Source organism: Marmota monax, unplaced genomic scaffold, assembly GCF_021218885.2.
Source record: "Marmota monax isolate L192 unplaced genomic scaffold, Marmota_monax_Labrador192_F-V1.1 WCK01_AAM20220418_F8-fsc00218, whole genome shotgun sequence".
Taxonomy (NCBI): Eukaryota; Metazoa; Chordata; class Mammalia; order Rodentia; family Sciuridae; genus Marmota; species Marmota monax.
In genome coordinates this window covers 2,645,371-2,668,803 of record NW_026694764.1, presented here as the reverse complement: position 1 = coordinate 2,668,803, position 23,433 = coordinate 2,645,371, and the positions used below count along the sequence as shown (strand labels likewise).

The 23,433-nt window shown below is 37.6% G+C and overlaps 1 protein-coding gene across 2 annotated transcripts in view; it reads right to left on the bottom strand.

The window, feature by feature from the left end:
* Ankfy1 (ankyrin repeat and FYVE domain containing 1) overlaps window positions 1-23,433 on the bottom strand; it is a 62,300-nt gene that overhangs the window by 2,036 nt on the left and 36,831 nt on the right. For both annotated transcript variants that reach the window (XM_046425099.2, XM_046425100.2), the window contains exons 4-8: window positions 14,680-14,815; window positions 10,076-10,199; window positions 8,262-8,411; window positions 6,444-6,609; window positions 1,187-1,391 (exon numbers count right to left, since the gene is read on the bottom strand). In XM_046425099.2, the coding sequence (XP_046281055.1) occupies window positions 1,187-1,391; window positions 6,444-6,609; window positions 8,262-8,411; window positions 10,076-10,199; window positions 14,680-14,815 (781 nt within the window). The remainder of the gene's footprint in view (window positions 1-1,186; window positions 1,392-6,443; window positions 6,610-8,261; window positions 8,412-10,075; window positions 10,200-14,679; window positions 14,816-23,433) is intronic.

Genomic DNA, 23,433 nt, shown 5'->3' with positions numbered 1-23,433 from the left:
AGGTAGGAGGATCTCGAGTTCAAAGCCAGCCTCAGCAAAAGCAAGGTGTTAAGCAACTCAGTTGTGAGATCCTGTCTCTAAATAAAATACAAAATAGGGCTGGGGATGTGGCTCAGTGGTTGAGTGCCCCTGAGTTCCATTTCCAGTATCCCCTCATCCTCCCTAAAAAACTGATTAAAGTGGCATCTGATCCCTCCTCAGTGCTTTTATTTAGCACTGAAGTGACCTAAAGGAGATTGCCACTGCAGAAAGGGCACCCAACACTGGCATCTACCTGGAGATGGAAAGATTACCAAAGTTCACTGCAGTTAGATGGGGGAAAAAATCTACAGGGGGCATAAAGGATGCAATTTTGGGAGGGAATAAGATAATTATCACATGATATTAAGATTTCATTGAGATCTATTATACTTTAAAGTACTTCACCTATCCTAATCCATTTTCCTATTTTGACAATGACACTTCACTGAAATCTTTTCTTATTTCTTCTGAGGGTTTTCAAAGGTAAAAAATAAAAATAAAATACTGAGCTGCTACGATGATAGGTAGGTCCCACCTGTGGCTTGTGATGTAGGTGGCTTTATTATCGACCTTTAGAGCCTCCCACACTGCTGTCCCCTAAGCGGCCCTTTCTGAGATTCTGAACCACAAGGAATCCTTCACTAAGTCCTAGGAAAAGCCAAAGGGAACACAAGTACTGGCAAATACATGAAGGGCTATGCTGCAGCAGAAGACAGCAAGCTGTGCAGATAAAGAGTTGTCTCTTTATAAGGCAGAATTGGGTTTAAAATAGGGACTTGCTAACAATTAGACCTCACAGAAATAAAAGATTGCCTTGAATTAGTGTGCTCTTCTTCTTCCAACTATCCAAGCAACTCCAAGAAATGCTAAAGAAGCTCCCCTTGGAAGAGGTGACTAGATAACCAGTCTAGTTCCTTCCATCATGAAGATGACAAAAATTGCTGAGAAATTCAAAGACTTCTGTTAATCAGGATGGAAATGTTTTCCACAAATGCCTCTCTCTGGTCTTAGTCATGACATTCATTTGCAGAACAAATAAACATTTATGATTTCAATAAACATCATATTCAATAATGCCAAATACCATGTTTGCCAATTATGGAGAACCATAAAATACCCTTCTTGGATTTGTGCTAAGGTTATCATCTCTCAGTTTCCAACTTACCTGCCCTTGCTATCCTGCATGTTGGGATTGGCACCAGCCTGTAGGAGGGCCTCTGCAATCTGTGCCATCTCAGACATCACATCTGTTGAATGTTTCTTTGAACTGTACAATGCCACAAGGTGTAATGGTGTCTCTTGGGCACCCAATGTAGCAGCATTAACAAGGGCCCCATTCTTAATAAGGAAAGTAGAAGCAAAGAGATCTCCTTGAAAAGAAATAAGATTAGACAAAGTAACATATATCAACATTCAGGGTGAGCTATTCTGGTCAATGTTTCCTCAAAAGGCAGCAATCTATAACTGCAGACAAAAAAGAAGGACAAGTAGGTAAGTCTGAAGAAATCTCTCGAGATACCTCTAAGTGGAAACTCATCATCAAGACTATGGAGTTATATACCTTAATTCAATAGGCCTCTCGGTCCAATTTTTTATTACTTGTGATCATCTGTCCTGCCTCCTCACCATAATATCCCCTTCATTATCTAAGAAAACCAAGCTTCTAATTTTCAAAGGCTTCTTCTGGTCATTTCTCAAAAAGGGCTTCTGAGATTCCTCCCCAGCACAATTTCTCTCTCTCTACTTTGTTGACTGACCACAATCTAAACCTAAGTAGTACTCAGCTCCAATCTGCTGTACTTGCACATGTCTGATTTATTACTATAAAAAGTTTTTTCTTGGGGCTGGGGCTGTGGTTCAGCAGTAGTGCACTTGCCAGGCATGTGTGAGGCACTGGGTTCAATTCTCAGCACCATATATAAATAAATAAAGTGAAGATCTATCAACAACTAAAAAAAGAAGTTTAAAAAAAATTTTTAAAGAAGTCTTTTCTTTTAGTTCTCATTTCATGCAAACAGAACAGTCTTACCAAGAAGTTTACTACTGAATATTTGAACAGAGAATCTGCATAAATTATTATTTATAAAACTTTCACATGGTAAATTAACTGGTTGTAAAAATGAAAATTCTTTCCTTTGCCTTAACACTTTTGTATGGAGGGGAAAAAAACTTACCTTAATATATTGACAAGAGGCCAAGAATTAAATTTATCTAAAGATATTAAAAGTATACAATTGTGGCCAGGTACAATAATGTACACTTGTAATCAAGTGGCTTGGGAGGCTGGGGCAAAAGGACTGCAAGTTTGAGGCCAGCCTCAGCCCTTAGCAACTTAGCAAGACTCTAGTCAACTTAGTGAGACTCTGTCTTAAAATTAAAAAGGGTGAATGATGTGACTCTGTGGTAAAGCACTACTGGGTTCAATCCCTAGTACCCACACCCCAAAAAGAATACAACTGTGAAAATACTTTTGTCAGATACCAATAAAGGAAAGATGACTCTAGATAGGTTACACAAATACATGTCTGAATTCACAACTAAGCAATTTGACAAGTGGCAATTAAATATTAAAATTAGTTGTTAAAAAACCAGGTAAAGTATACTTGTCAAGTTCACTTGGAGGATGACAAAGATCATATAATTATATTTTAAGATTAAAGTTCAATCTTCCTTGGATTTAATTCCTTTTATAATTTAAAGACAAAAAAAAATATTGGCTATATGTCAAATTTGTTTCTTAAGAAAATAAGGCAAGAATAACAAAGAATTAATGAACAGAAAACCTAGGAGCAAGTGTTTTTAGGCATTCCTCCTAGTTAGGTGGGAGCAACTGTTTCTCTCAGTGCCCTCCAGGTGGCACCAATTAGCTCCTAAAAGGAAAGGAGATACCTACTTCATGTGTTTTCATATCCACTATTGATTTATAAAACACAGACCCTGGAACAGGCATGGTGGCACACACCTATAATGCCAGTGGCCTGGAAGGCTGTGGCAGGAGGATCACGAGTTCAAATCCAGCCTTAGCAACAGAGAGGCGCTAAGCAACTCAGTGAGACCCTGTCTCAAAATAAAATACAAAATAGGACTGGGGCTGTGGCTCAATGGTCGAGTGAGTGCCCCTGAGTTCCTAGTAACCACCCCCCCCCCAAAAAAAAATTCCTAACAAAAAAGTTAAGTTTTTAACAATCCATATACAATTGTTCAGGAAACAGCCAGTAACTTTTATTATTCAATTAATAAAACCATATTTCATACTGTCCCAGTTAGTGCCACTGTTTTCAAATTTACTACAAATAACTGGATCCCTATTTAAGAAATCCATTGATTGATATTGGCTATTGCAGTTTAAAAAGTAGAAGAGGAACGAGATTTTTTTAATGAAAGCAACGATTCATCTCCTTGCCTAGATCAGGCTAATCAAAGGAGATGGCTACCAGGGGTCATACATGTGCCTCCTGTGAACTCACCTGAAGACATTGCCTGCCTATTGCATTCTTCTAACAGACTAGTACACCTAGTTAGTAGGATGATCACTATTTTGTTTATAGATTATAACATGTGTCCAGAACTAGACTTAGATGTCACATATTAAAGACCACCCTTTGTTCCTCTTATAATAAATTTAAAGAAGGTTTAACAGCTAACTTAAGTCTATTACTCAATTTAATCATTTAGGCAGGTCAAAAGACTGATATCAAGGTCAAGTAAAAAAAATTCCTACAGAAATTGAATCTGGTTATGGCAAATGTAAAAGCCACCATGTTGATCCTACCAGTCAAGTAGTAGTCACTGTGCTAAGTGCACTACTTAACACTGTCTCTCATGTTCCCAACAACACAATAAAGCAGAAATGATTTCCAATTTGCAAATGAGGAAAAGAAAACTCAGTATGGTCAAATGTCTGTCCACAGCATAAACAGGTGAGAGAATTCAAACCCTGGTACATCCAAGGTCCAAAGACAGTAGTCTGCCCACCACACCATGCCAAACTTGAAAACAACAATCTAGTTTATTATATCCACAAATTTGCAGACAATTCATAAATTCAGAATGGAAGATTAAATCATCTGAAAACAAGCATCAAACATCTAAAAACAATTCTTGGCAGTTCATGTAACTAAGCAATCACCAAAATATTGAATAACTCATAGATGTTTTTTCATCAAACATATGATTAAACTCCTTGAGAGGAAAGGAATATAATTTTCAGATTTTTTTTTTAAAGCAACAAGTATATTTGTTTCCAAAATAAACATCTCACATACTAAACAGTATGGGAAAGAGCAATTCCCTATGTGGTGAAAACTTTTTCCACTCAACACATACCCAGAACCAAGCACCCAACGGCTCTGCATAGTGCACAGTGATGCTTAGGGAAAATGCATCTGCTTTTAAAACTGACTCACTCTAAGGATTTCCCTACCCAATAAATAGCAAAATTTCCCTGTCTACCAGCCAACAAGCTCAACACTCTAATACATGGCTTAGGAGGATATTTATTTTAAAACCTTTGCTCACAAAGCACCATATATTCCACCAACAAGGAGCAACATCACAAAAACACAGCAGGGACAATATTTTCATAATGCATGAAGAGAAAGCTAAAATGCACATGAGTAAGATGTGGTGAAGCCAAGCACAGTGGCACACGCCTGTAATCCCAGTGACTCAGGAGGCTGAGGCAGGACAATCACAAGTTTGAGGCCAGCCTAGGAAACTTAATAAGGCCCTGTCTCAAAATAAAAATAAAAAAGGGCTAGGATGTAGCTCAGAAGTACAGCACTTGCCCAGCATGCACAAGGTTTATGGGTTAAATCCACAGCAACACACAAAACACACACTGTGGTGAAATCAGTATATCCTGTCTTTGCTGTCCATAGGGAAACAACAAAAAAGTAGCCACAGCAAAGTTCTTCTGTCAAGCCAACTATCACTCTACAAAATTAAAGCTTCTGACTTTTTTTTTTTTTGGGGTATGGAGGATTGAACCCAGGGGTGCTTAACCACTGAACCACATCCCAACCCTTTTTATTCTTTATTTTGAGAGAGGGTCCTGATGAGTTGCTTGGGGCCTTGCTAAATTGCTGAGGCTACCTCAAACTTTCAATCCTCCCACCTCAGCCTCCTGAGTCACTGGGGATTACAAGCATGCACTACAGTACCGGGTGGCTTTTGACATTTTAAAAAGCTTTCATCTCTCCATAGATTCTCTGTCAAAAATGACCACAGCCAAGTAAAGTTGGGCAGCATCCACTTGGAACATATTAATTAATTAATAAGGATATGTTAAAAAAAATAAGTCCAATTTTCCCACTTAAAAAGTTAATTCAGGAGCCTAAGGTAGGAGGATCACAAGTTTGAGGCCAGCTTCAGCAACTTAGCAAGGCCCTAATTAACTTAGTGAGACCCTGTCTCTAAAAAAATACAAAAAAGGGCTAGAGAAGTGTTCAGTGTTAAGCATCTCTGGGTTCAATCCCCAGTACCAAAAAAAAAAGTTAATTCAGGACAGGGGCAGTGGTGGAGCACTTGCCAAGCAAGCAAGAGGCCCTGGCTTTAATAACCAGTACTAGGGGAAAAAATAAGATTAAAACGTTCTGATTGTGGGCTGGGGCTCAGAGGTAGAGCGCTCACCTAGTACGATCCTCACCACCACATAAAAATAAAATAAAGATATTGCATCCACCTATAACTAAAAAATAAATATTCAAAAAAAAGTTCTGATTGTAATCCTACCATTTCCCCATTATCTCACTACTGATAATATACTCAAAATAACATTGCTAGAACAAAACAAATCTTAATCATTTTGCTATGTGAAAGTCTGTGAAAGATAAAACACTGATTCCCCAAAATAAGTTTTTAGGCTCCGGAGGCTGAGACAGGAGGATCATGAGTTCAAAGCCAACTTCAGCAATGGCAAGCCACTGAACAGTGAGACCCTGTCTCTAAATAAAATACAAAATAGGGCTGGGGATGTGGCTCAGTGGTTGAGTGCCCCAGAGTTCAATCCCCAGTACAAAAAGAAAAAAAAGTTTTTAAGTTTTCCTGGTTTTGGTATTTTTCTTATGTTCATGCTAGGATACAAAAGTAAAGACTTTCTATCATAATTTCTGGAGAATGTGATAATGTTGAACAAGTAAATGTATCAACTGCTTACAAGTAAAAGGTACTTCTCAAAAGCCACCTTTCTAACCTCCTCCCTCAGGCCCTGTCAGTCCTATGAACAGCCAAACTAACAAGGCCTGGGTAACAGTTCTTCAATCCCCTCTTTTACTCAAATCAAATTCTAAGTCTTGTAGCCTGCAAATACAGACTCAAGATGCCTTGGGAATTTTTGGAACTGAGTCAGGGAGTCTTCAAAAACCATATGAATAAAAAGAAAACTGCCTGCAAAGAAAAATATCAAATAGATTTCACCTTACCTCTTTGGATTCCTTTATGTAACAAGCTCCAGCCATTCTTGTCTACCATGTCCACATCAGCTTTATGACTAACCAGCGTGGTAGCAATACTCTCTAGTCGTCGTGAAAGGGCTAGATCTAATGCAAGATCTCCATTATGATCCACTTCATTCAGCTTCCCAGGGAGCTGCACAGAAAAGCTTGTAAATCAGCACTCAGATGGTATAATTTAATATATTTTAACTTCTCCCACCTAGATCCCTAAATATCATCTCTTAGACCAATGTCAAATTTTGGTGCTATGATACGGCTTACTTCCAAATTCAATTCATTCATAAACATCTACCAGGCCTCCTCAAGGCACATGCTTACAGAGAGCAGAGAACTAAAAAGATTACAGAACAGACATAAACAGTACCGAGGACAATTAAGGACCATGGCAGAAAAGCAGACAGTTCATTAGGGCACAAGTGCCAATGGCAGAGTTCAGAGAACTTCACAGAAAAGAGCTATCATTTTCATGAAAGGCTATGGCTTAATTCTTCCCAGAAGTTTAATGTTTCTTCACACACTGAACACCCAAGATAAAATGTTTCATTCCCATCTGTCAAAAGCCACTGATTTTTATTAAGGTAGCGTGGCAGGCAGTGGTAGGCAGAATAACAGCTCCCCAAAGATTTCTATGTCTAATCCCAGAACTCTGTGAACATACACCTTACATGGCAAAAAGCCCTCTGCAAATGTGATTAAGTTTAAAGGCCTTATGATGAGGAGAGTATCCTGGGCTATCCAGGAAGGCCCAATCTTTCTAATCACATGAGTTCTTAAAAGTAAAAGAGGGAAGCAGAGGAGTTGGTCAAAGAAATGCAACATTAGAAGGACATGATCTGCCACTGCTGGCTTAAAAGATGGAGACGGGAGCCACAAATCAAGGAATGCGGTACCACCCTTCTCTGGGAATAGCCAACAGCTAACAGCCAACAAGAAAGTATGTGTGGTTATTGCGGGGGGGGGGGGGTGTTGGGGTTATGGCTTAGTGGTAAGAACACTTGCCGAGCATGTATGAGGCACTGGGTTCGATTCTCAGCACATATAACTAAAATAAAGCTTCATCAACAACAACAAACACAAAGAAGAAGAAAAAGAAAAAAGAAAGAATGAAAGTGGCGATCCTGGTTCTATAACCACAAGAAGCAGAATCTTGCCATTAATACAAACAAGCAGAAAATGCATTCTCCCCTATAGTCCTGTACAGAAACATAGCCTGCCAATACCTCGATTTTGGTCTGGTGATGCCTGTAATGGATTTTCCATCTCTAAAATTGTAAGATCATAAATTTGCATTGTTTTAATATATTAGGTTTGTGATAATTTGTTATAGTAGGGAAAAAAAAAACAGATTTCAGCACCTGGAAGTTAGATATGGTTACAACAACTACCTAAAAATATGAAAGTGGCTTTGGAACTACTCAGGAGACTGAGATTGAAATACTAAGCATGATAGAAAACAAACAAACAAACAAACAAAAAAAAAAAACAGGGCTGGGGTTGTGGCTCAGTGATGGAACACTCGCCTAGCATGTGTGAAGCCCTGGGTTCGATCCTCAGCACCACATAAAAATAAATAAAGATATTATGTTCAGCTAAAAAATAAATATTAAAAAAAAAGAAAACAAAAAATAAATTTCCTTGAACAAGCTATTAATATGTATATGTATATTAAATGTGTATTAAATATTGTGTGGTGCTGGCCCGGAAGGAAGTGAGCAGTACGGTAGGGAAAAACAAGAGCATTACAGCTTTAGAAAAGAGGAAAAAATGGCAAAGCAGATATAGTACCTGTGAATCCATTTCAATCAGATAAAGGAAGACCACATCTTCTCTTTCCACTTTGATAGCTTTGTGTAATGGGTACTCTGTCTTGGATTTGATCATTTTGTATAACAACTGAGCACCCATACTGCTAAAGTCCTCCTTTCGTAAGTCATCCTAGGGATTAAAAACACAATGAATAGCAAAACAAAGAGTTAACAGTAATGACAACTGTCACTTAGTCTGTGTGTCAGGCCCTATTTTAGAGCTTAACATGTCCCAACTAATTCAATTCTCACAAAAACCCCATGAGATAGTACTATTGTCATTTGCATTTTACAGATGAAAAAAAGTAAAGCATAAAGAGGCTGAATAACGCCAGGCATAGTGGCACACACCAATAGTCCCAGCAACTTTTGAGGCTAAGGCAGGAGGATCGCAAGTTGGAAGCCAGCCTAGATAACTTAGCAAAACATTGTCTCAAAAAATAAATAAGGTTGGAGGTGTAGCTCAGAGGTAAAGCACCCCTGGGTATAATCCCCAGTAATACAAAAGAAGCGAAATAACTTGTGCACAATTAGACTGGGAGTAAATGACTAATAAGCCAGTATCTGGAATCAATAGGCCCACTTCTCACACCTGTACTCTTTACCACAGTACTACTATCTCTCAAGATGGTAAAGCATATAAAGTGATGTAATATGGGAAAATGGTTGGACCTCATTCATTCCATTAGCAGAACCCTGAATAGACCTACATCTCTCAAATTTTTCTGTATCCTATCCTTACAAAGGCTTAATTTGTTCAGTTTTTACTTGTACTTTACAAGCTACTCCCATGTTTCCAATAAATCTTTACCTCCCCCTCAAAAAAAAGGGTGGTAAAGCATAAGCCAGGGGCTGGGGATATAGCTCAGTTGGTAGAGCACTTGACTCACATGCACAAGGCCTGGGTTCAATCCCCAGCACCACAAAAAATAAAAAAGTACATGCTTACAATTTATTTATTTACACACACACACACACACACACACACACACACACACACTGCTGATATCCCCCAAGAACCAAGGCAAGCAGAAGCCCTCCCAATGAGAATAGTCCCCACCTCACTAAGCCTACAAAGATGGCAATTACAGAATCAATCAGAACTTTCACAAACAGTTCACCCATTGAGTCGTGGCTTGCCTCCACTATTGCCTTCGAGGCAAGCACTCTACCAACTAAGCTATATCCCCAGCCCCCTCTTAAAAGACAGTTTTTTTAGACACCTTTTCTGAAGTATTAAGACTTTTCCCAACATGTTGTTGCATACCAAGCAATGAACAGAAACTAGTTTACAAAACATAGCCCTGGCATTTTAAAAATGCAAAATGACAACAAAGGCATGTAAAAATGACTCCTATTATGTATAATTACAATGCAACAATAAAGAACGAAAAATTAAAATACATTTAATAATGTCTCCATCTGATGGAGAAAGCAAGGGAACACTCTGAAATGGTGCTGCGGAGTGGAACTTGGGGCCTGCTGGTCCCACAGTGGCATTCTGCTCCTGCAGTTTGGTCACTGCTTCCACAGAATAAGGGCAAAGGCAAGTGAACTTTCCAAGTCTGTTTCTGAACTTGAGCTACCTTCTAGTCTGAAATCACAGAACTATCAGACTTTCAAAACTGAAAAGAGTCTCACAAAATCATCAAATCCAACTACTTATCCTTCAATATTGTAATACGAGAAAACTAGGTGCCACAGAGGCAACTGTTCTCAGAATCAGGTTCCTTGCCTGGGTATTCTGACTGGCAGTGGGAACGCACTGTCCATACCTCTCAATCTCTCACTCACCCAATGACTGGCAATAATCTCTGCACAGTAGTTCATCAGTGTGCTGGCATTCAGTTCCTCTGCAGTCTGATAGAAGCGAATACAGTTCCTAACATTCACCAGGGACATAACACCCTTTTCACATCTATAAGAGAACATTAATGATGAACAGTGTTAACAGGAAAAATACAGTCACAAATGAACAAATCAAAGCAATAATCTGTGTACTGGTTGGCTATATGTAACACCACTAATGTACAAAGTTAAACAATGCAGGCTGAGGATATAGCTCTGTTGGTAGAGTGCTTCCCTTGCATGCACAAGGTCCTGGGTTCAATCCCTAGCGTCACCAAAAAAAAAAAAAAATTTTTTTAATGTAATTATAAATAAATTATAGACAGGCTCCCATATTTCCAAAGTACTAGAATTTCATTACAATATTATTTTGCTCAGTTCTGGTCAGAATCAAAATAAACTGCATATAAACTTGTTAATGAGCAAAAATACCTGAAATGCCTTAAAAGTAATCACATAAAACTCGCTGGTCAGATACACAGATAATTTTTAAATCAGACACAATAATATGAGACACATCTGTAGTTCCAAACATCAAAGCTCCATTATGTGGACATTATGACTTAAAAATTATTTCAAATGATGCTCTATGCCTCAATAAAATAAAGTCTCCTTAAAAGACCTCCCAAAAGATGAATCTGTATGATATATGAATAATAACTCAATAAAACTACATTTTAAAAGCCCTCCCAAAATATCTATAATATATAGATACAATTAAAGAGTCAGGCCGTAGAACACCAGGGTTGAGAAAAAGAGGCCACAAAGGATGTCCCCCATAAAACCAGGTAACAAGACTCCTTTGGAATCACTAATAAGAGAACATCAACTTCATCGGGAAAGAGAGAGAGCTATATAGAGGAAAACAAGCCTCTGATGGAGCACATCCTAACCTAGAAGGCATGGTACTGGAAAGTCCAGGGTTACCTCTACCCATAATTCCTGAGCAAGTCTCCCTAAGAACTAGGCCTATGAGGAAAAGAAGTCATGGCATGGTCCTTCGTCTCCCTTGTCTACACATCACCCTACAAATCAGATTTACCTCCAAGAGCTAACTCAGAGGCTTGTATAGTACAGTGGCAGGAGTATTCCCTGAAATTACACCACTGCTTCTCCTAGCCCATATCCTCCACCTAAACTCTTTTCTCATCAGAAAAGCCGAATGTAGTGGAGAGAGCAAAATGAACTATAAGGAAAAAAAGAGCTGGGTTGAGAGCCACTGGAAAAAAAAAAATTCCCTTATACTGGGGATTAAACCCAGGGGTACTCTACCACTGAACTACATTCCCAGCCCTCTTATTTTTTGAGACAGGAACTCGCTAAGTAGCCCAGGCTGGCCTCAAACTTGCAGTCCTCCTATCTCAGCTTCCTAAGTAGCTGCCTCCAGGCTTAGCAAGATTCTCTGAATTTTAGGGCCAAATTACTTGAGTTCTTGTTTACTTCTCTGTAAAATAAGGATGATATTCTACTTCAGAGGTTTGCGGAATCTTATGTTTTTCAAGATGAAAGAATACTAGATCTACTCAGTACAGTTTGAGGTGCACAGCAGGTATACTCATACTATAAATAACTGGCTAACAGATAATTTACAATCTCAATAGGTGAGCTTTAGATTACAGAAGTAGAGAAAGAAGCTGGGGGCAATGGCTCACACCTATAATCCCAGCTACTCAGTAGGCTGAGGGAAGAGAATCACAAGTTCAAGGACAGCCTGAGACTTAGTGAGACTGTGCCTTAAAATTAAAAAACAAAAAACCCCACGTGACCATGGGAATAGAGATGGGGAAAAGAAAGGAAAAAGGTTGTGAGAAGAACCTGGGAAGAATGAAGAACCAACTTTCACACCTCTCTAATAAAACCTTAGGTCCAGAGCAACAATATAGTCTTAGAATCATTTCTGCATCTAGCTATATATGCAGGCACCTACTTTACAAACTAAGACCTAGGCTTCAGTGCTATCTTCAACTAACATTATTGACCTGGTGTAAATAAGCACCTCTCCCAAGGTGTTTTTTTGTTTTGTTTTAAATCCAATTCAAATCACTATCTAAAAAGGTTACTATGATAGCAAGAATTCCATATGGTACTGTTCCATTCAACAGCATCATATTTCTAAACCTCAATTTTTGTACCACTGGCTTCCCCAAACTCATACCATACCACAGCAAAGTCATTCTGACCTCAGCTATAAAATCAAGGCATTCAAGCAGAAAATTTCCCTTTACAGACAGATGAAAACTTTTTCTACTTTTACAATGACAGATGTTCAGGAGATTGCCATCCTAACACCAGGAAGCCTACCACAGAATAATCTCAGGGAGGTTAAGATTCACACCCGCAGAACACTTTACAAAGCATTTGTACAAATGTAGACAATCTGAAAATTCCATTTTCTTCCTTTTTACTGTCAAATGACAGGACTCAAACATGTTTCATGAAGACAAGACTTTTATTAAAACTGGCAGATTCCTCATTTTTACTAATTCTAGGATCCCCAGAATGCTATTTGTCATTGGGGTAGCCTATAAATAGTTAACTGACATTATTTACACAACCAAAGAACATGTGACCTCACTTTATCTCTCTTCTCTTTTAAAAGTAGCAGCATAGGCTTTCTTCTGAAGGAAAAATGCTTTCAATTTTATAAACAAAAATCATATAGATACATAAAAACAATCAACCTAGTTTTTAAAGTACAAATCAAGCACCACACAAACTCATGTCTTTTTTTAAATCAGTCTTGTATGTATGTGAGAAACAAAAGAACTGTTGAAAGTAAAACAACAAAAGGTGAACAGTGTTGGAATTAGAGAGGACTGTTTTTTCTTTGTATGAGTCTGTATTTTCCAAATACCATACACTGAACATGTAGTGTGCTTTTACGTGAAGAAAAACTGTACTATTAACTTTTTTCATACACATTCTTATTTTTAATAAAAGCATTTTCTTGCTAATTAAAAAAAATTCTTTTTCATCAAATTGATGATAGTATTGTAAAACCACCAAGATCCCTACATTACAAATGAGCAACACCTGCTTCATATTGAACTGCACACATTTGTCTGAACCCTTTCACTTACTTATCTCAAACGTGTTATTTCTCCCGCTGACAGTAGTGGGCACTCTGTGACCCTTTAAAGAGCCAATATATGAATCCACTCCTGATCTCTTCCATCCCAGCTCTTAAAGAAAGCCATGATAGAATAATTTAATACCCACATCCAACATTACAAATCTGAGCATCTGGTAATGTTGCTAGTTATGAAACCTAATCAGTCAATAAACAACAAACATTTTAATTAAAGAATCTATTACACAGATTACAATTCTCTAAACCACCCCAAGGGCATTTTTATTAAAGCAATTTAATTTGTAAGCAAGTCTGACATGGTCAATGAGAGAAAGCTCAGGAAATCTGAAAAAATAATAATAATATAAATCACACTCAATCTAATTAAAATAAGTCTCACTTTACTCTCAGATGGTTCAAAAACAAACAAAAGTTAATTGCAAGGCTTTAACAATAAAATTAGCTTTGCTATTAAGCCAATACTACTTTGCTTATAACCTAATCCTATTGATCTTGGACCTGTTTTTGTTGTTGTTTTATTGGATTCAGATATTAAAATACATTCAAGCCAATATCAATCAGAAGAGTTAGAAGTAAGCTGTTTACTGATTTGCAAGAAGCATAGGGGGGCAATCCCAGGGGGAACATCAGCTCCATAGTGAAAACAGAGCAAGCAGCTCTAAGCAGCAAAGTCTCTCTTGGTTCTCTTATGTGAGAGCAACACAGCAACAGGTGGAGCATCTCTTGATGGCTGAACCCAGTCCATCACCACCCAGGAGAAAAGCCATTTCTTCATGTACCCAAGAGAATATAAAAGATCACTGAGTGTTATAAAAACATATTGCAAGGGCCACATCTCCAACTGATGTTCAAGGGCATTCTCCTGACATCATTTAGGGAGCATTTATTTTTTGTTGTTCTAAAAATGCCAACTTGGGAGAGCAAGAGATAAGATATAAGAATATAGCCTGCTATCTCCTTGGGACGTAAAAGGCAAATAACTTAAATTTAGAAACACTGGCTATAAAACTTACTGAACCACACTCTCTTGTATTAATTTAGGCATTGGTATGCTTCCAAAAGTAAAAAGTATATGGTCAAGTAAAAGTATATTCATCTCACTAGATGTATCAGAAGGTAGAATAAAATGTCAAAGAAAATAGAATGGGATGGAAAGTTGAGAATTTGAATACTGTACAATAATATTTCATACTCAAAGTATCTGTTTACATAATTATGTAATCTCAGCTAACAGACCACAGGGAAAAAAAAAGAATACCTAAAAGTTTTGGCAAAAAGTAAGCTTGCAAAATAATACAAAACAAGGGAGATACCAGATTCTCTCCCCACCAACACCATTAAAAGAACACCTTGCAAAAGTTATTTACATTAGCAGGAGAAGCTGTTTTCCCAGAGCTTGGAATAATTAAAGCTCAGTCATCACCATCTGAGGTGCTTGAATATATCTGCTGTGACTTGCCTCTCCCTAAGGAGCTGTAGCTGAAACCGATTTGCTAGTTTCATCAATTCAGTCAGGAACACATCATCCTCTCTGAACTCCAGCTCATCTGTGTAGATCCAGCGAAGCATTGTCATTGTCACCTCAGGATTAGCATCTGGTTAAAGAAAGAAAGTAGAAAAACTGAAAAAGCACTGAATGACACACTTAGGCCTTCTTGAGGAACACCTTTAATTTAATATTAAAAAAAAAAAATTATGGGACACCCAACTCAAAGCAATACTGAGTCATTAAAAATGGCAACAAAGCACGAGGCATGGTGGTGCACACTGTAATCCCAGAGGCTTGGGAGGCTGAGACAGGAGGATCACAATTTCAAAGCCAGCCTCAGTAATGGTGAAGCGCTAACCAACTCCGTGAGAGCCTGTCCCTAAATGAAATACAAAATAGAGTTGGGGATGCAGCTCAGTAGTCCAGTGTCCCTGAGTTCAATCCCTGGTACCCACTCCCCCCAAAAAATAAATAAATAAATGGCAACAAAGCAGTCTGGGCAACATCCGACTCCAGGAAAATGAAAGTTTTACATAGGATTATGATTAGGTAAATGAAACCACAAAAATAACAGATCAAATCACCTAGGGACAATATCTGAAACATAAGGCAAAAGTTACCATTCTAATAAAATGATTTTACAAATAAAAATGGAAAGACAGGCACTCAATGAAAAATGGATATCAACAGGTAATCAGAAAGATAAACAAAAATTCCTAATAAACATTATAAATAACCACATGCAAATTTAAAGTACCTTTTCTCAAGACCAGCAGATTTAAGAAATAAACAAACTTTCCCACAGCAATTATACACACATTATAATCCTAATAACACAACTGGGCAAATATGGCAAAATATAATACTAAGAAACTCAGCATGGTGTTGCTTTTAATTACAAAAAACCTGGAACAAAAATCTTAAAAGTACAACAAGAGAGAACTGATTAAATAAAGAATAAATTATATGCAGTGGAAAAAATCTGCAGCAATTAAAAATCTATATCTACAATATGAAAAGTTATTTACTTTAGCAGGTAAAATAGGCTAAAATATATTATAAAACAATATTTCATTTTTGTTGCACGTATTCATGGTTCATATATATATGTACCCATGTGTTTATGTGTTATATAACTACACATACTATATACACATGCAGTTTTGTCTATCTAAAGATAGAAGGATATGGGCTGGGGTTGTGGCTCAGTGGCAGAGCACTTGCCTAGCATGTGTGAGGCACTGGGTTTGATTCTATTCTCAACACCACATATCAATAAATCAATGTCACTGACAACTAAAAAAAAAGATAGAAGAATACATATTAAAATATTAAACCAGGCATAATTAATAACTAATTTTATCTTTACTCTTGAACATTACTTGTAAAATTTTTTTAAAGTTAAAATAAAAACTATACACCAATTTGGAAGAACTGCTTGAGACAAATTGTGGCATAAAATATCTAAACTATTATTTCAACTAAAAGCAACTTTTGATTAGTCAAAATAAGACTAATGATGAGAATGATGTTTAAAGGACCACTTGAAGCTGGGTGTGCTATAGTACACCTGTAATCCCATCGACTCTTAAGGATGAGGCAGGAGGATTGAAAGTTCAGCAACTTAGGCCCTAAGCAACTTAGTAAGACCTTGTCTCAAAATAAAAATTTAAAATTTAAAAGGGCTAGAGATTTGACTTAGCACCCCTGAGTTCAATCCCTAGTACCAAGGGGAAAAAAAAAAAAAAAAGGACCATTTGAAATCATGGTCTTTATCAGTGGTTCTCAAAGTGTAGTCCTGGGCTGCCAGAATCAGCATCATAGAGGAGGAACTTGTTATAAAGTCCAAATCTCAGGCCTACACCAGACCTCAAAATCTGAAGATGGGACAAGCATTTGTGACTAAGTCCTCTATGTTATCCTGACCTTCACGAAAGTTTAACAAATGTGCCAGTAAAATAGAGCATCTCTGTCATCCCAGTTCCTTGGAAATTTCAACAGAAGGACTGCAAGTAGAGCCCAGCTTGAGCAGTTTGACAAGACCCTGTCTCAAACGTAGAAAAAAAAAAAAGGGTTACGGGTATAACTCAGTGGTACAGCCTAACATGCTCAAGGCCCTGGGTTCAATCCCCAGTACTGAAGGGGAGGAAAAAAAAAAACTAAAGAAAGAAAAACTCTTAATTATTTATAAGAAGTATAATAAGAGCCAATAACATTTTATTAATAATTAGGCAATAGTTCATTAGCTCTGATTACATATAGTGGTGAGGAAAGATCTAAAGAGAGTAATGTCGAATGGAAATTGAAGACCTCTGATTTATGTGAATCAGGTAAAATTTACCATCACCTGAAATGATCACGCATTACAAGAAAAAAAAAATGAATAGTGGGGAGAAAAAGTGAAATACCAGTCATTATGTTAAAGTTTGATTCTTTTTTCTCTTCTTTGGTAATATGGTAACAGCATTTTAAAAATGTTTGAAGGGGAAACATTTTAAAATTAAACAGAAAGTTAGATTCATTTTAAAAATTTACTTAAGAACAGGTACTTCAACTAAGCTTTAGGGATTTCTTTGTGATTTTTTTTTTTTTTTTTTTTTTTTTATGGTGCTGGGGATTGAACCCAGGGCCTTGCACTACATCTCCACTCCTTTTATTTTATGTTGAGACAGGGTCTTGTTAACTTGCTCAGGCGGGCCTTGAATTTATAATCCTCCTGCCTCAGTCTCCTGACAAGCTAGAATTACAGTTGTACACCACCACACTGTAAACTAGATTTAATACTTATATCATCTTAATAAAAAAGGAAAAAAAAAGGTGGATCATGCAACTGTCCAGAGTTGCTCCAAATGTGAAAACACAAACTATTCCTCTCATATAGCCTTATTTTGGAAAGACAGCTTATTCTTATCTGATAACAGAATTATCACTACCACTGCCTGTGGGAGGCCATCCTCAAACGTGATTTGAGTTACCTCCCTGGCTGGGTGAGAGGCGCTTGGACACAGCGGTGTTAAAGCCATCCCACAACTCTGTCCCAGATAAGAGGGCTTGTCCATGCAGAGGCGTGCCTGGCCACTGACCTGAAGACCCAATCGCTGGCCCTGACCTTGGGATGCTGCCCCCCTTAACCTTCACTGGATGAGATTTTCCCTTGAATTTTTTGTTCCCCAATAAAAGCTCACTCCCTGGCGTGTGCTCGCTCGCTCTCGCGCCCCCCTCCCCCTCCCCCCTCCCTCTCCCCCTCCCTCCCTCTCTCCCTCTCTCTCTCTCTCTTGCCTCTTCTGTAAACCTCGCCGCCACCGCATTAGGTGGCTGGAGGCGGGTGCTAGGAGAAGCCTTCTAGGAGTTGGGGTTTAAAGGTAAACGAGAGTCTGTCTCTTTAATTAAAACTCACTAGCAATTTCTTATGCATCAAACCTTCTTTTATGAAGCTCACGCTGGTCTGGTGGCAGAACTGCCCCCCAACATCTTTCTTGTAGTAATCTCTCTTTAATTGTATGAAAATTTGGTTGATTTCTTTTAAATGCCAAAACCAGTAAGATTTATTTGTACAACAAACCAAACTTAAATAATAATTAAAAATATCTTTTTTAAACCACCTTAAACAGCAATTTCCTGGGATGCTTTAATATTTCAAGCAAAATGAGGTTCAAGTTATTTCTAAGCTTTCTCATTTTGGTCTCTTCCTTTAATCTCCAAAATATATGGAGAATAAATTCATTCTGAGATTCATGCTAAGCAGCCAATAGTATAAAGATGGGCCACAAGGCGGGTGTGTACTTCCAACTGTATTCTTTTAGGCAAACTGAACAGTCTATCGGTTTCCAGCCTACTTACAGGAACAGCTAGTTTAGGAAATAGCCATAAAAGTTAGATGACACTATATACCAGGAGTTCTCTTCTTCTTTTTTCCTTTTTGTACTGGGGAACCAAACCCAGGGTCACTCTACCACTGAACTACATCTCCAGCCCCTTTTGTTTATTTTGAGATAGGATCTTGCCCAGGCTGGCCTTGAACTTGCAATCCTCCTGCCTCAGCCTCCCAGGTAGACTAGGAGTTCTCTTTAAAGACATCAGACTTAAGAGAAACTAGTTTGCCACCATGCCATGCATGGAATATCTACTGCTAGAGGCAATCACTCCCTCAATAGACCCCAGCACACAAACCTGAAAATTCTGTGACTTGAAAGAAGAAAAGTAACAGCCAAACTTCTGTTTCACTGTAGTCCAGAATGATGTAGACATACTTTGGAGAACTTGAGATTTTCTATGAGGCCAAAGGTTTTGTTTTTGTTTTGAATTTGATTTTAAATGAATATTTTATAAGACATCTTAAAATGAAGGGAATAAGCTTATCGGTATGCAATTAGCCATTAAATATAGAGTCCTGAATTAATTAATTCTGTTTTTTAAGTCCTCTAATCCATCAAAAGCTGAGAAACATGTTTTGAATCTTCTTCAAATGAATTTGGTTTATTCTTTTTTTTTAATAGTTGGACACAATACCTTTATTTCACTTATTTATTTTTATGTGGTGCTAAGGATCGAACCCAGGGCCTCGTTGGGTGCAAGGCGAGCGCTCTACCGCTGAGCCACAACCCCAGCCCCCTATTCTTTTTTTTTTAAAACCTCCAGTTTAATTAAATTCTGAGTTTCTAACTATTTTCCTTCTCTACATAAAAATTTTTGATTAATAAAATTAAAAATTCTTGGCAGACTGTACCTTTAATCAATAAACACATTTTGGTCCAATGAAAGATATACCCTTATATATAACCTCTTGGAATAAAATTAAACACTAAATCATACTTGTAAATAATCCCAAGGTCAAAAAGAAATACTAACAAGGACAAGAATTTCAGTTCTGTTATGATAGGGTAACAACCTATCCCATTATAACTGATTATGGCTAAAAACTACAGAAAAATAAGTACCCGAGGATTTGGAAAAGTAAAGAAAAGCAAGGTAATTATGAAGAAAAGCAAAATTTAAGAGCAACCACACTGGATGAGTTTCCCAATTCTTTTTTGACTCTTTTGGCTCTGCCCTGAAGATGGACCCCAGTAAAGGAGCAGAACTACCACAGTTACCATAGGAATGGCTAAAATGCCAATAAAAAACGGTCTTTCTGGCCAACTGAGCCCAGGAAAAGGAGCCCCTCAAAACTAAATAACAAGGAAAATTCCAAAGTAAAGATAGCCAGGAAAGGAGATCTTCTAATTTTGTGTATGAACTTGCACTGGTTTGGGGCTCATCTCTGAGCTACTCATGCATGAACAATCCAATCCCATCTAGCTTTAAAAATTAAAGGAAACTGGGCTTGGTGGTGTGTGCCTGTAATCCCAACTACTCAGGACGCAGAGGCAAGGGAGGATCACAAGTTTGAGGTTAGCCTCAGCAGTTTAGCAAGGCTCTAAGCAACTTAGTAAGACTGTGTCAAAATAAAAAGGGTTGGGGACGCAGCTCAATGGTAAAGAATCCCTGGATACATTCCTAGCATTAAAAAAAAAAGAAAGAAAGAAAGAAAAAAAAAGATATCTATATAGCTACCCATAGATGATCACACAGCTCTTTCTGTCTGAATCTAGAGATTCAACATTTTTCAGAAGTTTATACAGGACCCAGAGTCCACAAAGCATAACAGAACATATCATGAGATCCAAGATAAGATAAAATCCAAAATTATGACATAGGAATAACCAGGAAAATGTGTCCATTTCTTACATTAAATACAATCGACAAAGCTGGGCACAGTGGTTCACACCTATAACACCAAGGACTCAGAGGCTGAGGCAGGAGATGGCAAGTTCAAGGTCAGACTGGGCAATTTAGCCAGACCCTATGGCAAAATAAAAAACTAAATAAATTAAAAGGACTAGGGATATAGCTCAGTAGTGTCCAAGGGAGGGAGAAAGCCAAATCAACAGATGCCAGACCTGAAATGACTCAGTTGTTGAATTTATCTCAGACTTAAGAGCACCCAAATATAACTATGCTTCAAGAGTTGAAGAAAAGCAAAGTTAAAATGAAAGGATAGGCATTTTTCAGCAAAGAGATGATTAAAAAAAAAGAACAAGCACAACTTATAGAACTGAAAAATACAATATTTTTAATAAAAATTCACCCAATAAGCTCAAAAGAAGAATGAAAATGACAACAGAAAAAGTCAATTAATTTGCAGATTAACAGAATTAACCAATCTGATGAGAAAAAAAAATTAAGGAGACCTGTGAGACAAAAGGTTTAGTATATGTGTAATTACAGTCTCAGAAGGAGAGACAAAGATTAGAGAAAAGAATATTTGAAAAAACGATAGTCAAGAACTTTCCTAATTTAGTGAAAACTATAACAATAGAATCAAGATCAGTGAACTCCAGAAAGAAAATAATATTCAGACATATCATATTCAAATAGATGAAAAGTAACCATAAATAAGAAATCTTAATCATCTCATACCCATTAGGATGGCCATTATCAAAAACACAAAAAGTAGCAAGCATTGATAAGGATATGGAGAAATTAGAACCCTGGGTACTACTGGTAGGGATGTAAAATAGTCCAGTCACTACGGAAAACAATATGGCAGTTCCTCAAAAAATTAAAAATTTTTAAATTATTTATTTGTGGTGCTAGGGATTGAACTTAGGGCCTTGTGCATGCGAGGCAAGCACTCTACCAACTGAGCTTCAGCTATATCCCAAGATAATTTTTTTAAATACTCCAGATACACCGGTTGGAGTGTATCTCAAGGTCGTGTATAGGTCTTTGGGTTCAATCCCCAGTACCAAAGAAAAAAAAAAGTAAATAAATTAAAATATAATACTATTTAAATTACCCAAAAGAAGGCATGAACAGAACACAGGAGAAAAAAAAGAGGGGATGAACAGTTTAAACAAAAAAATGAAACAGTAGCCTTAATTAGTTAAAACAACAACAACAAAACAAAACACATTAACTATTATTAATGAACCTAAGCCAGGTGTGGTGGTACACTCCTGTGATCCCAGCTACTTGGAAGGCTGAGCAGGAGGATCATAAGTTCAAGGCTACTCTGAGCAACTGGGCAAGATCCTATCTCATTATAAATTTTTTTTAGAAAAGGGCTGGGGGTGTACCTCAGTGGCACAGTACTTACCTACCATGTGTGAAACATAGGGATTCAATCCCCAGCAACAACATGTGAAAACATATGAAAGGATATCTACATAGCTACCCATAGATGATCACACAGATCATTCTGTCTGAATCTAGAGATTCAACACACACACACACACACACAAAACGTCTATTCCTAAAGTACAACAGATGTTATGAGAACCTTTAAGGAATTGATAGAATTAGGCAAAAAAGAAATTCACAAAAATACTGAACAATCAGCCAACTTGATGTAACTGACATTTTTTATAGCATACTACATCCAACCACTGCAGAATACATTTTCTTTTCAAGTGCTTACAGCAGATTCATCAAGACAGATCATAGGCTGAGCCATAAAACAAGTTCCCAATAAATTTTAAGGTGTCAAAATCATATAAAGTGTATTTTCTTTCTGTAATAGAATCAAATTAGAAATTAGTAAGAATTAATTATCTAGAAATAACTCAGATATAAGGAAAATAAGCAACATGCTTCTAAACAGTTCATGCGCCAAAGAAGAAATCACAAGCAAAATTAGAAAATAATGTGAACCAGGCACAGTGGCACACGGCTGTAATCCCAGCAGCATGGGAGGCTGAGGCAGGAGGATCTCTAATTCAAAGCCGGCCTCAGCAATGGTGAGGCGCTAAGCAACTCCGTGAAACCCTGCCTCAAAATAAAATACAAAATAAGGCTTGGAATGTGGCTCAGTGGTTGAATGCCCCCGAGTTCAATCCCTGGTACCAAAAAGAAAAAGAAAAGAACCTGAACTAAATGATAAATTCATAGGATTCACGGGACTTAAGAGCTTTGAATGCTTATATCAGAAGATCTAGAATAAGTTATATAAGGTTCCACTTTAAGAAACTAAGAAGGAAGCCAGGCGTGGGCCCCTGCCTATAATCCCAGCTAGGAGAGGCTGAGGAGGATCTCAAATTCAAGGCCATCCTCACCAATTTAGCAAGACCCTAAGCAATTTAACACTGTCTTAAAACAAAACCATAAAGTGTGTGGGTGGGGGTGGGGGGGTCAGGCTACAAATGGCACCTAAGAAGTCACATAGAAATGACCATATGCTTTATGCTTCCATTTATATGAGTCCATAAAATGCAAACATCTATAACAACTGAAAGCAGATCAGTGGTTACATGGGGATGAAAATGGAAAAAGAGAGATTACAAAGAGACACAAAAAATTTTTTTGGAGAGAAGGAAATGTTTGTTTATTATTTTGCAGTAATGGGGATTGTTCTAGGCAAGTACACTAAACTAAATTCCAAACCTTATTTACTTATTATTTTGGTACAGGGGATTGAACCCAGGGGCACTTTACCCTAGTCCTTTTTATTTTGAGACAGCATCTTGTTAAGTTGCTGAGGGTCTTGTTAAATTACCCAGGCTGGCTTCAAACTTAAAATCCTTCTGCCTCAGCCTCCTCAGTAGCTGGGATTACAGGAGAGTGCCACCCTTCCCAGAAAAATGTTTATCTTAATTGTGATGATAGTTTCACAGATATATCCATAAGCCCAAACAAATCAAACTGTACATTTTAATTTGGGCAGTTTATTGGACTTCCATTGTATCT